The sequence below is a fragment of the Trichomycterus rosablanca genome, chromosome 13 (genome assembly GCF_030014385.1).
Source record: "Trichomycterus rosablanca isolate fTriRos1 chromosome 13, fTriRos1.hap1, whole genome shotgun sequence".
In the NCBI taxonomy this organism is placed as follows: Eukaryota; Metazoa; Chordata; class Actinopteri; order Siluriformes; family Trichomycteridae; genus Trichomycterus; species Trichomycterus rosablanca.
In genome coordinates this window covers 28,448,175-28,463,141 of record NC_086000.1, presented here as the reverse complement: position 1 = coordinate 28,463,141, position 14,967 = coordinate 28,448,175, and the positions used below count along the sequence as shown (strand labels likewise).

Sequence of the window (14,967 nt, the reverse complement as noted above, 5' to 3'; positions counted from 1 at the left end):
GTTGGAGGTTAATAAATATTTTAATAATGTTATGTTTTGAAGAGAACGATAAGGTCAGAAATACTGTAAAACTTGTATGTGTGCAAATGTATTCTGATATAAACTATATTATGCCCCTGTCCCACGTTTTACAACTCCTCCCCTGCGTTTCCCCTCACACTGTATCTTGCGTTCTCATTGGCTGTAGTTCAACATAGCACTCATTGCCAGTTGGGCAACTCAGATCCAGATATTTGACATGCTAGATATATTTCTTCAGTCGCCGAGCGCTTGGCGAGCCGCTCGGATCGAGTTGTTGGGTAGTTCACACATAGTGATTGAGAGCCGAGTTTCGATCGCCGAGCAAACGCCGAGTTGCTCCCGAGTCGGCAAATCTAGCGCCGACCAGTCGGCGAGCGAAAATCAGGGCAAACATCGTGTAGTGTAAACTAGGCATAAGAACAGTTCAGAGAATCAATAAATGTCTAAAATTCACAACAACTCACAACTCTGTATTGACACTGTATTGACTCCTAAGGTGAAGATAACCAATATAACATCCTTCACTCATTTTAGTAGGCTTTTCACAAGATTTCGGAATGTGTCTTCTGTTTTTATGGTGTTTTGCACTGATTTGAGGTCTTCTATTGACCTTCTATTGTTGCCAGAAAGTTTAAAGCATATATAGAATTTTATACAGATTGTAGAAAGGGGTGTGCTTGAGACACCTTAACTGAGCAAATGCTTCAAAAAGGTTAAAAGCAAAGTTTAATGATAAATTTTTATTAAAGATTTTTATTAAAAGGTAACCAATTGGCCGCTCAGGTGGTGCAGCGGTAAAATACACTAGCACACCAGAACTGGGATTTCAAATACACTGTATCGAATCTCAGCTCTGCCATCCGGCTGGGCTGGGCAGCTATATGAACAACGTTTGGCTGTTGTTTAGACATCCAGGTAGGGAGCCGGATAGGGATCTCATAACTGATGCAATTACGACCTCTGCTGGCTGATTGATGGCGTCTGCACAGAGTAGATGAATAATGCTGATCAGGGTGTGGCTCTTAGTGCACAAGGCTGATCGACATATGAACTCGCCTCGTGCAGGTGAAAAGATGCAGTCGGGTACTGCTCGTGTGTTGGAGGGGGCGTGTGTCTGTTCGCTCTCCTCAATCAGGGGCAGGGGTTAAAAATGGGGAGAAAAGGGGTCTTGTTGTCTTGAAATGCTATATTTCACACCAAAGCTTTACAAACATTCAAAAGATGAAACAATGAAAGATTAAATTTTTAATGCCAAGAAATCTCACCACCCAAAATACAAACTTGACATTCACAGTCAAGTTTAGCACCACTATGACCAGCACTAAAAGAAGTAGTTTTATTATAGCATACAGACAACAGTCCAGCTCAGAGCTTCAGAACTTCAAAAAGTTACACCCAGGTCAAAGATATGACTCGTAACAGACAGATTAGGTAATTATAAGGGACGAGAACCAGCACTGCTCCCTCTGTAACTCATTTTTCAGGAAAATATAGTGAGCAGGATCCAGAGACTAAATGTAAAGCTTTGAGCTGGACAGTTGCCCCCAGCCTTGGTTCATCTCCACATGTGGAAGAACAGGCCAAAAGCAACGACTGTCTAAGACTCATCTAACACTGTATTAATAACAGACATCAGTACAGACTGAACTCAAACACATCACTGACGTATGTACATAAATTATGATCATGTGTGTCATCCGGAATAAAATTATGAAACCTCGCCCTGTGTTCACACAAGTAGTGATATGATGTATATGGAACGATGCATATGGAAATCATTACTTTTCACAGTGGGGATTTAATGTTTCCACAATGTGGCTGGAACTGGTACAAAAATAAAGTAAAAGTTACTTATTGGAGTATGGAGATGAGTGGAAGCAGATGAGTGTCCGAGTAAACTGTTTTTCTTCATTTTACAATAGCAATAAATTATCCAGCGCAGCTGGAAAACACACCCTAGAACACCAGAGCTGGGATCTCGAATACATCGTATCGACTGTCAGCTCTGCCATCTGGCTGGGCTGAGTGGCCACATGAACAACGATTGCCTGTTTTTCATATAGGGGTGGGGTATTAAGCAGGATAGGGACTCCTCGTAACTGATGCAACTACGACCTCTGATGGCTGATTGATGGCTCCTGCACAGAGGCAAGGAAAGAGTGCGTTAATCAGGGTGTGTCTCTCCGTACACAAGGCTGATTCGCATATATGTGTAGGTGACAAAATGCATACGGCTGCTGCCCACATTTTGGGGGGGCGAGGGTTAGCTTTGTTCTCCTCAAATTAGAGCGGGGGTCGGCATTAGTGGAGAGAAGGCGTGACACAATCAGGCAATTGGACGCACTAAAAAGTTGGGAGAAAATGCATTTAAAAAAAATAAATAAATAAATTATCCATTAGTTAACATGTCTAAAAATCTTTGAAAAAATGCAGTAGGTGCTATTTTCAACATCTATTTGGATATTCCAGTGATGGGATTCTGAACTCCCAGAGTTCGAATCTCTGCCCTGCTACCAGTTGGCTGGGCGCCCCCTAGCAGGCACAATTGGTAGTGTGAGGCGCCTGTACATAAGTGGAGGTCTCAAGCGCGACTGTGCACTCATTGGAGGGAGCGTGTTTTAAGAGAATATACCCCCCTCGAAAGCAAACAGGGTCCCCAGTAGATGAAGACTAATTGGCTGTGTTAAAAATTGGGAGCAAAAGGGAGAAAATCCATTAAAAAAAATACAACCCCAAATCAGAAAAAGTTGGGACAGCTTAGAAAACGCAAATCATAAAAAAACACAGAGTTTCTTACATTTACTTTGACTTTTATTTGATTGCAGACAGGATGAACCTGAGATATTTCATGTTTTATCTGCTCAACTTCATTTCATTTATTAATAAACATCCATTACTGCATTTCAGGCCTGCAACACATTCCCGTCTGAAAGATTGAAAGCTTGCACCCTTGGCCTTTACACACTAAAATTCCTGCGGATTCTTTGAATGGTTTAATGATATTATGCACTGTAGAGGGAGAAATATGCAAATCTCTTCAAATCTTTCTTTGAGGTACATTGCTTTTAAACATTTCAATCATTTTCTCACACATTTGTTGACAAACTGGAGATCCTCTGATCATCTTTGCTCATCAAAGACTTTCCTGGATGCTGCTTTTGTACCAAACCCTGATTACAATCACCTGTTAACATCACCTGTTTGGAATCACATCATTTTTTAATTTTTTCACCTTATTACAAGCCCTAAATTGCCCCCGTCCCAACTTTTTTTTGGAATGTGTTATATCTCAGAACATGAAATATCTCAGGTTCAAACTGTCTGCAATCAAATAAAAGTCAAAGTAAATGTAAGGAACACTGCATTTTTATTTTATTTGCATTTTCCATACTGTCCCAACTTTTTCTGATTCAGGGTTGTAGATAATTCACTACTAATGTGAACACAGGATTAGAATGCTAAATTCTGACATGATGTAAAAAGTACAGTGTGGAGAATGTGTACAGGTCAGGTCTAGGGTTAACCCCAAACTTTGAGGGATATTTTTACTAAGAAAGGTTTGAACATGGTATGAAATAAACGTCACTGCACAGATTTGAGAGTGGTACAGAGGAGGTATAAAGTTACTCCACCAAATTCTTTGAACTCATCAATCACTAGTGATTTCGCCCTGTCCTTGAAATTAGGACATCAAAGATAATATGTTCTTTGAACTTTCTTTGGGAATCTAATATCTATCCTCTTGAACTTCCTTTGGGACTCTAAGATCATCTCAGTGCTTGTGTTTGAGGTCATGCTTTCATGCCCTGAGCATTATCAGGCTGGGTTACCTGTACACCTGAACATAGAGACGTGTTGTTTCCCTGGATGTCCACATTTGCGCTTGGTACACATACGAGATCCTTATAGAACAGAGTTTTCAGAAGCAGTGGGCATTAATCAAACAGCCCCAATTAATCAAAACACAGCTGTAACAAGTTAACATCTGTACTGCATATGTAAAAGTGCCCCTGAACTGAAATTTGCAGTGTTTCTATTTATATAAACATAAATGATTAATGCTAGTGTTATTGTCATTGCTACAGGTCTTCCTGTAAATCTAAATTTAGTTTTTCATATTGCTTGAGTATTATTAATTGTGCATTTATAAGTGCCTTTAGATTAAACCTTCAGATTCATGTTTATTTTCTGTTCTGGTTAGGGTCACAGCAGATCCAGTTTCCCTAGAATCACTAGACGCAATGCAATGACACATTCGGACATCGAGGGGTCTCGGCCATCCCCCTAATTTCTCTGACATAGACAGTTATGTCTGTATGCAGATGACCTGCTGGCTGATAGCAATGCTCAAACCATGCATCCCAGCGGTAGGGGCTGGTGCAAATTACTGCTGCACCACACAAGCGCCCAATATTAAATATTTTACTTTTTTTTCTATTTTATTTATGCATTTTCTTCCCAATTTAGCATAGTCAATTTGTCTTCCGCTGCTGGGGGATCCCTGATTGCAGTTGGGGTGTATATATGGCTGCTCCTCCGACCCGCGTGCAGCCCTTAACGGAACCCTTTTTTCACCTATACACTCTGCACAGGTGCCTCTCTATCTGCCAGTCAGGGTCCTTACACAGCGTTTAAAGACCCCACCCACATAGTCCGGTCATCCCGCCCTAGCAGAACCGTGTCTGCTGCACTGGCAATTATGTCCGCTAGATGGCGCCCAGCCGACCGGTGGCAACGTCGAGTTTCAAACAGAGGAGTTCAGAATCTCTGCATTGGTGTGCTAGTGGAATTTCCCTTTATATTACATTACACTCATCAAGCACTTTATCAGCTACACCTACCTAAGCAATGCCTACCAAACAGATACACTTTGTATGGAATATGTAGCCTATAAGCACTCATTGTAGGTATAAAGATTAAATGTGTTAGGCTGATTTCACATGATCAGCATTTAGCACTCCATTTACAAAGAGGCTGGGCGCATGTTGGCGCTTACCTGTCATCAGAACCTTTATCCAGCCACTATAAATTTTACGCCCACCTACAGAAATCCCAATAAATTACCAAAATTCAGTCTATAAATAGCTACAGAGGGCACCGAGGTGGTGCAGCGGGATATTCCGCTACCACACCAGTGCCGAGATTCTGAACTCCTCAGTTCGAAACTCGGCGTTGCCACCGGTCGGCTGGGCGCCATCTAGCGGACATAATTGGCAGGGCCTGCAAGAAGGGATGACCGGAATATGTGGACGGGGTCTTCAATTGCTGTGTAAGGACACTGATTGGCGGATAGAGGATCTATCTATAGTATTATCAACTTTTTAGTTCAGGGGCACTTTGATAACTACAAAACATATATAATGGCAGATATGTACTGTCAATTCCACAGTACCATAAATATAGATTAATACAGACTAATATTATACTATTACTTTATTTTAGCATCACAAATGCTTACGTACCTTTTAGTTAGAGGACACTGTTGCTCATTGCATGTTTGGTTATTAAAAGGGCGAGCCCTGTTCTCACACATATAATCAGGGTACGCCTCATTATCAATAGTGCAGAAGACCAGACGAGTCTGGTAACCTGTTCATAAAAGTAATATATGATGGAAAACATTTTAGATAAACCATATTGAAAGCAGTTGTAAGATCTGATATCAAATGTTCTCTATTAATCTTATGCTTGGCTTAAATTTTGATACTAACCAGACCCGCATTCCTTGCTGCAGGAGGACCAGGAGCCATAGCTCCAATATTGGCCCTCTCTGGGACGACCATCAGGGAGGTAATACTCATACTCTACTCCCTGGTTTAGCTCCTGAGAAATTAGCTGAATGAAGGCAAACAAACAACAGATTAAACCATGTGCTCTGCGTCGGGGCTGGCAAAAAAAGCAAGAACTAGATATAGATTAGATTAGATTACAGATAGATGGATGGATGGGTGGACGGACGGACGGACGGACGGACAGACAGACAGACAGACAGACAGACAGACAGACAGACAGACAGACAGACAGACAGACAGATAGATAGATAGATAGATACAGTGGGGCCAAAAAGTATTTAGTCAGCCACTGATTGTGCAGGTTCTCCTACTTAGAAAGATGAGAGAGGTCTGTAATTTTCATCATAGGTACACTTCAACTATGAGAGACAAAATGAGAAAAAAAAATCCAGGAAATGCCATTGTAGGATTTTTAAAGAATTTATTTGTAAATTATGGTGGAAAATAAGTATTTGGTCACCCACAAACAAGCAAGATTTCTGGCTCTCACAAACCTGTAACTTCTTCTTTAAGAAGCTCTTCTGTCCTCCACTCGTTACCTGTATTAATGGCACCTGTTTGACCTCGTTATCTGTATAAAAGACACCTGTCCACAGCCTCAAACAGTCAGACTACAAACTCAACCATGGCCAAGACCAAAGAACTGTCGAAGGACACCAGGAAGAAAATTGTAGACCTGCACCAGGCTGGGAAGAGTGAATCTACAATAGGCAAGCAGGTTGGTGTGAATAAATCAACTGTGGGAGCAATTGTAAGAAAATGGAAGACATACAAGACCATTGATAATCTCCCTTGATCTGGGGCCCCACGCAAGATCTCATCCCGTGGGGTCAAAATGATCATGAGAACGGTGAGCAAAAATCCCAGAACTACACGGAGGGACCTGATGAATGACCTGCAGAGAGCTGGGACCAAAGTAACAAAGGCTACCATCAGTAACACACTACGCCGAGAAGGACTCAAATCCTGCAGTGCCAGGCGTGTCCCCCTGCTTAAGCCAGTACATGTCCAGGCCCGTCTGAAGTTTGCCAGAGAGCATATGGATGATCCAGAAGAGGATTGGGAGAATATCATGTGGTCAGATGAAACCAAAATGGAACTTTTTGGTAAAAACTCAACTCGTCGTGTTTGGAGGAAGAAGAATGCTGAGTAAACACCATACCTACTGTGAAGCATGGGGGTGGAAACATCATGCTTTGGGGCTGTTTTTCTGCAAAGGGGACAGGACGACTGATCCGTGTCAAGGGAAGAATGAACGGGGCCATGTATCGTGAGATTTTAAGCCAAAACCTCCTTCCATCAGTGAGAGCATTGAAGATGGAACGTGGCTGGGTCTTCCAGCATGACAATGATCCCAAACACACCGCTCGGGCAACGAAGGAGTGGCTCCGTAAAAAGCATTTCAAGGTCCTGGAGTGGCCTAGCCAGTCTCCAGACCTCAACCCCATAGAAAATTTGTGGAGGGGGTTGAAAGTCCGTGTTGCCCAGCGACAGCCCCAAAACATCACTGCTCTAGAGGAGATCTGCATGGAGGAATGGGCCAAAATACCAGCTACAGTGTGTGCAAACCTGGTGAAGACTTACAGGAAACGTTTGACCTCTGTCATTGCCAACAAAGGTTATGTTACAAAGTATTGAATTGAACTTTTGTTACTGACCAAATACTTATTTTCCACCATAATTTACAAATAAATTCTTAAAAAATCCTACAATGTGATTTCCTGGATTTTTTTTTTCTCATTTTGTCTCTCATAGTTGAAGTGTACCTATGATGAAAATTACAGACCTCTCTCATCTTTCTAAGTAGGAGAACTTGCACAATCAGTGGCTGACTAAATACTTTTTGTCCCCACTGTTGATAGATAGATAGATAGACGAGCAATTATTGCTCAAAAAAACTAAATAAATGAAAGGTTAAAATACAAAGAGTTTTGGGGTGCGGAATATTTAGTAGTAGTGTTAGAAATGTCAACGTGTCTGACAGCCCCGGGTAAAATTATGTTATCATAAGTAAGCTGTAGATTAAATATTTCTGAACACGAGATGTGTTCTAGCTCTTTCTCTGGCATTAAGGTTACAAAAGGACAAGTTTATACACATCCAAGTGGAAAAAGAGCTGCATACAAATCTACATGCTTCACAGAAAGTTGAATAATAGTACTGACTTAGTACTATTACTCTACTTAGAAAAACTGTGTAGTACTGTAGTATTTTAGTACTTAGTATACAGAAGTGTTGGACAGTGAGTGTAGAAACAAGGAGGTGGTTTTAATGTTATGGCTGATTGGTGTAAGCTTATTAATTAGCAAAATAGCTGATATAATTCATTTTAAAGGCCCCCAGTGCACATATTTACTTTACATTCACACACATAATATCTTTGACTTTGTCCTTGTGAATACACTGCATGGACAAAAGTATTAGGACACTCCTATATACATTAGTCAAAAGATATTGTGGGCAAAGAGAAAATAAATATATGCACTGAGAGCATATTAACTAATAACAAAACAAAACTGAATGCTTGTTCCCCCTATGGTAGCAGTAGCCAGATAGCTTTCTTGGCTGCACTTTATAGCCAAACATCTGCATTAAGCACTGTGTGGAGCAAGTACAGACAACGACCACAATGACTGACTAAGGCAAAACAACCAAAACTGAAATGCAAACTCCACGGTCTGGTTGAAGCGCCTGTAACAGTGGTGGATGACTCACAGAAGCTTCACATAGCGTGAGTCTCCAGACATGAAGCGGCTCTTTAATAGAGCTCACTGCCGGACAGTGACAAGAAGCGGCAGGTGACTGAACATGTTTAAGAGAAGGTGCGTGATACATTTTTGACTCTCCTAGATACAGAACATTACCCGACCAGCTCTTTGAACGCAAGTACAAATAAACCATGGTTATCATGATTGAGTCGAAAGGTACAAAAAAAATACACTCCATCAACATTAGCTAACTAGCTAAAACCATTTTACTAGTATCTATCTAGCTAAGTAACTAAATAGTAACTAAATAGTAACTAAATATTGGACCACTGGACCACTGTGGTTCTGCATTTTAAACTCTAGCTCTCACCTCAATAATCAATGGCTCAGTGGTCGGTCCACGTCCAGTGATAGTTTCAGGAGATTTTTCACCTTCTGTTCCTCTGTAATAGTAAAGCATGGTTCCAGCAATTGGGGTGCTGCGAGAGAACTCAATTACCCAGTGCCCATTCAGGTAATACTCGCCACGTAAGTTCTTGATGGCTATAAAACATCACAAAAAAATGCTGTTATTTTTTCCAGAACATTCTTTCTTATTTTCCATGACTGGAAATGTAGCCTATAATATTTAATGTGTTCAAGGTTTTTCAGAATGTGTGTGAACCCTTAATAATTGCTGCTGGTAGTGCTGTTACTGCTTCTGCTAATGTTACTACTGCTTTTGAAGAAATATTATTTAAATGTTACTTATTTAAATAATAATAGGGCAGCACAGTGGCTCGGTGGGTAGAACTGTGGCCTCACAGCAAGAAGGTCCTGGGTTTGATCCCCAGGCGGGGCAATCTGGGTCCTTTCTGTGTGGAGTTTGCATGTTCTCCCTGTGTCTGTGTGGGTTTCCTCCAGGAGTTTCCTCCCACAGTCCAAAAACATGCAGTCAGGTTAATTGGAGACATAGGTCCTATAGGTGAATGGGTGTGTATATCTGTGTGTCTGCCCTGCAATAAACTGGCACCCCATCCAGGGTGTTACTGTGTGCCTTGTGCCCATTAAAAAGCTGGGATAGGCTCCAGCACTTCCCCGCGACCTAATTGGATAAGCGGTTAAGAAAGTGAGTGATTGAGCGAGTAAATAATATAAATAAACGTTTACACATTTACCCAGGTAGTTCCGAGTAGGCACAGTTTCACGGATGCGAATGCTGGTAGCACCAGCAGGGATGATGAACATCTGATGGTAACCTAAGAGTCCAAAAGAAAAACATCTGGCCAGTTCGTGCACAGCTAAGCCACGAATCCTCTATTAGAAAGAATAAGCTTATGTTTTACCTTTAGGTAGATCACGCATGGAAAAAGCATTTTTGACACGTTGGCAGGACTGGCCATTTCCCCCACACTGCAGGCAGGGGTCCTCCTGCTGTGCAGAGTCCAGCATGCTATCACAACCCAATTGCTGTAGACGCAACAAAAAAAAAAAAAAAAAAAAAAATCCTTACATTAAATCACATTCAACCACGTGCAGCCCTTAGCGGAACCCTTTATCACCCATGCATTCTGCACAGGCACCTCTCTATCTGACAATCAGGGTCCTTACAAAGCGTTTGAATACCCCACCCACATAGTCCGGTCATCTCGCCCTAGCAGAACCGTGTCTGCTGTAGGCATTGCCAATTATGATCGCTAGATGGTGCTTAGCCGACAGGTGGCAACACCAAGTTTCGAACCGAGGAGTTCAGAATCTCAGAACCTGGGCACCTAAACATGTTTACTTTGATGATCATACAGTGGCATAGTTTAATTAATTATCTTATTTTTATTATTATAATGATGATTAGTGGTTGCCAAACCAATGATGTAGCACTACAGATGTGTACTAATTTGCTCAGTCTCACCTTGCACACTCCTTCAACACAGATATCATTCCTGCCAGGGTAGCATGGTGTACCATCCTCTACAGAGGCAAGGTGTCTGTAGAAGAAGTTTTCTCCTTTGGGGATGCAGTTCAGCTCACATGGATTCTCTGCTGTAAAATTAATGCAAACCAATGCTATTCATACAGTGTTTACTCTTTAAATACTCCATATCTAGTATATCCATATCATAATAAAGTATCTATCTATCTATCTATCTATCTATCTATCTATCTATCTATCTATCTATCTATCTATCCATCCATCCATCCATCCATCCATCCATCCATCCATCCATCCATCCATCCATCCATCCATCCATCCATCCATCCATCCATCCATCCATCCAACTATCTAGTATATACGTATTACATGTTGGTTGAATATTGGTTGTTTTTACACACTCCAATTCCTGCCATACCACAGACTGATTGTGCAATACTAACATGTTTTAAAGGAAAATGGGACTAAATAGACACATCTCTTTATTATTACTTCTGATTCACTTACTTTCAATTAACACTTTATTCTTGTCACAGTTGTGGTGGATTCAGTGTCAGATGAGAACACTAGGTTTAAGAAAGGAATACACCCTGGATGGGACTTAGTTCATCACAGGGCAACTCACTCATTAATCTGAAGCAGCAAAACTCATCTGTTACAAGACCCATGTCCCAAAACTTACGTTGTTGTGCAACACTCACTCTTCCAGCTATGACATACGAGGTGGGGTGTGCATTTTTCAGTCAGTCCCGCTCATTTAGATAAATCTCATTAAGTGCTTTTTTAAACCACATTAAGACAGTATTGTGTTTTTTTTGTCATTTGCAGTTGATTTGACTACTTCATACTTATATATCAGTTTCTTACCGCAAGACACTGATGGATGATTATTTGCTAATTTATTCAAGTATTTTCTCCCTTTTTCTCTCAATTTAGCATAGCCAATTAGTCTTACACTGCTGGGGATACTACTCGCATCCAAGGAGGGTATATTTGTCCAAGACCTCCTCTTATTCGCTATAATTTGGTGGATTCACATGTGAGGCCAGTCACGCACCGATCTCAGTATTCCTCCACTTCTGTACAGGCGCCTTAACCTACTAATCAGGGTCCTTACACAGCGTCACAGACCCCACCCTCTTATTAGTCCCGTCTTTTCCCACCCAGCAGATTAGTGGTCAAATTTTTTCCCAATTTAGTGTAGTCAATTTGTCTTCCGCTGCTGGAGACTCCGATAGTGTCCGAGGAAGGTATATTCGCCTGCCTCACGCTCCCTCCAACGCGTGTGCAGTACACCGCCCCCTTCTTATTCGCCCACACGTTGGGTGAGTTTGTGCATTGGGCCAGGCACTGATCCCTGCACCTCCTCCACTTCCTGTACAGACGCCTCGGCTACTAACCAAGGACCTTACACAGTGTTGAAGACCCAACCCACGTTAGTCCGGCCTTTTACCCTCCCGGCCAATTTTGTCTGCTGTAGGGATAGCTAATTATGCCCGCTAGAAGGTGCCCAGCTGACCGGTAGCAGAGCTGAGGTTCAAACTCGGGAGCTCGGGAGTTCAGAATCTCAGCACTGGTGTGCTAGTGGATTTTTAAATCAGCCCACAATACTCTACCTTGAGTGATCATACCATCACCGGCCTCACCACCATGTATCTACCACGTCAAGTTTCCTGCTATTCTCAGTATGACAAATGGTACACAGAAAGTGACTGAATAACCCTAGTCAGTAACTGTAAGTACAAGGTAGGTGTACCTGATAATATGACAAACATGTCAACAGAGAACTATAAATATATAGCCACTATAAATATACGCACCTCCATAATACGGTAGCCATTTGTAGAATTTTCCGTGAAATTCCGTGCCATCAAACCTAGTGCACTGTTCCTCTCTGAAATCTCTTGAGCCCTCAGGACAGTCCTGCCAGGAAATGTAAGATACACGCCCAGAAATGAGACAGGAAGTGTGGAAAGTTAAGATATTATTACATTTATACATCTGGAGACAGAATGGCGGTGTTAAAAGATCAGTCGCTAATAAAGAATTAGAGGGATAACTATAGCAAGCAGAGACATGTCTAAATGTTTTATATGTACAGCCACACAAGCCATATAAGTTCAGGGATTTTGTACCTGAATGTTGCATGTCCGGTAGGATTTATCAGGTCCCAAACAGTTATAGCCTCCATCACTCCTAAGAGCAGCACAGACATAAAAAGGATTAAACTAAGAGATAAACATGCTGTAGAATACACAATATAGCCAAATAATGTGGACACCTGTTCTTATCAAAGTTCAAAGAGTTCATACTATATTCCATCATTCAATATTCCAGGATTATAATGCCCACGTACATACTGTTAAAATGACAAAATAGTGATTTGATAAACACCAAGCAGAACTCCACATGATTTATTTCTTAAAGATGTTTCTTCTTGGAAAAAGGTCCAACATCCCGCCAAATTAAGTTATAATAATAATAATAATAACAATAATAATCAATTACTATTATTATTATTATTATTATTATTATTATTACTGCTATTATTATTATTATTGCTATTATTATTATTATTATTGCTATTATTATTATTATTGCTATTATTATTATTATTATCATCATTGTTACTATTATTATTTTTTTATTATTATTTTATTGTTTTGTTATTATTGTTACTATTATTATTATTTTTGTTATAATTATTATTGTTGTTATTATTATTATTATTACTGTCATTGTTAATAATATTTTTGTGGTTGTTATTGTAAATATTGTTATAATTGTTGTTAATGTTGTTGTTATTATTATGACCACCAGCTAATATCCAGAGTAGCCGCCGGACAGCAGCTAGACAGGCTGGGAGTGACTCAGTAAGGTCCTGATAGGTTGTCACATGTATCTGGAGCCATGCTGACTGCAGAGCATCCCACAGCTGTTGGGGGGTGCGTGGAGAGAGCGAACATGATGATCGAGGTGGTCCCACAGATGCTCAATTGAGTTCAAGTCTGGGTGATTAAGGGACTAGGTAGTACTTGGAAGTCTTGGTCATGCTCTTTCAACCAATGTCGGACATTTCTAGCCATGTGTCGCATTGTCTTGCTGGAAGATCCAGGGATCTTCTTAAATCCCATGAGTTAATTTACTCAGACGAGGTGCAGCTGGGGGTAACTAGCCGGAGACCAATCACCATGAGGGGACATTGGCTTGCCAACCTACACAAAAACACCTCTAACATGTTCTCCTGGAGAGAGGGGCATGGCATGTAAACATGGCTCCAGGAGCTCAAAGAGGCTGGATTCGTGACACTGATGTCAACATTGTTATTATTGCTGTTAGTGTTATTGTACTATTATTACTCATGGTAATATTATTGCTGTTGATTATGCTGTTATTATTAAAAGAAAAAGTGGCCCCACTCATTATAAACTCCTTCATATTGTTTTTGTTACCGTGTCTATGTCCAGTTGAATTATGCCAATGCATTTGTATCAGAGTCAGTGCAAGTCATGTAGTGAGTATAGTGAGTATATATATATACACCTCAGCTACACTTATTACATTTACTTATCCAGAGCGACTTACAGAAGTGCTTTATAATCTGCTGAAACCCTGTTAGAACAAAGGATTATGTAGAACTTTGTATTTATTTAAGATGCTCTAGAAGATTAATAAGTACATGTTAGTTCTTAGTTTAAGTGCTTAGTAAAGAAGTGGGCCTTTAATGGTCTTTTGAAGACAGCGAGAGACTTAGATGTTTGAACAGACAGGAAAAGTGTGTTCCACCACTTGGGTGCTAGTACAGAGAATAGCCTTAATGCGTGTTTTCCTTGAGTTCTGGGTCGAGGATTAAGATGAGTGAGATTGCGTGATACAGAGCAGGGTTTGATGAGTTCTCTAAGGCAGCTTGGGGCTGGTCCATTCTTGGCTTTGGCTATGTATTCAGGTGCCCAACAGCGAAAAAGCTAAACAGATAAGGTGCCAACACACGCAAAGTATTCCTGCCCTGACAAAACAGTGATTAAAGGAATGGAATCAAATTTATTGTACAACCAATGATTAGCTGGTGTTCCTGCCAGCACAACTTTATCCCTTTTAATTTAGCGTTGACATTGACATTGACATTGAAAAGCACAACAGAATATTTCAGAATGTGTTTTTAAAAAGATATAAAAATATGCAACATGTTAAGGGAAGACTGACAGAATGAACAGATCCTCCTAAACACATCATCAAATACAAGAGAGAACATGCAAGACAGATTCCAGCTCGGGCAAGATTTATGTGCACAACGCTATGCTGGTGAGGAGAGACCTGAACCGGCTGCAAACACATGCTCATAGTTTTACTATTTGCTCAGCTCATGGCTATATTAACATTTAGCTACATTAAATGCTTTTATTTGAAGGGACTTTATGGCACTTAAAGAACAATAATAACAGTATGGCCACATGTTAGACCTCATAATTTAAAACCATGGGCATATCATTTAGAGTTGGTCCTACAGCCTGCACTCTTCTGTGAAGGTTGCAGGGTC

General features: G+C 40.8%; 1 protein-coding gene across 2 annotated transcripts in view; it reads right to left on the bottom strand.

The window, feature by feature from the left end:
* paplna (papilin a, proteoglycan-like sulfated glycoprotein) overlaps window positions 1-14,967 on the bottom strand; it is a 60,228-nt gene that overhangs the window by 29,557 nt on the left and 15,704 nt on the right. The window contains exons 4-12 of one of the 2 annotated variants that reach the window (XM_063007721.1): window positions 12,566-12,626; window positions 12,251-12,353; window positions 10,410-10,540; window positions 9,847-9,970; window positions 9,679-9,759; window positions 8,892-9,064; window positions 5,733-5,856; window positions 5,484-5,610; window positions 3,852-3,923 (exon numbers count right to left, since the gene is read on the bottom strand). In XM_063007721.1, the coding sequence (XP_062863791.1) occupies window positions 3,852-3,923; window positions 5,484-5,610; window positions 5,733-5,856; window positions 8,892-9,064; window positions 9,679-9,759; window positions 9,847-9,970; window positions 10,410-10,540; window positions 12,251-12,353; window positions 12,566-12,626 (996 nt within the window). Of the gene's footprint in view, window positions 1-3,851; window positions 3,924-5,483; window positions 5,611-5,732; window positions 5,857-8,891; window positions 9,065-9,678; window positions 9,788-9,846; window positions 9,971-10,409; window positions 10,541-12,250; window positions 12,354-12,565; window positions 12,627-14,967 lie in introns of those variants that run through there. The other variant, XM_063007720.1, reaches the window with a different exon arrangement.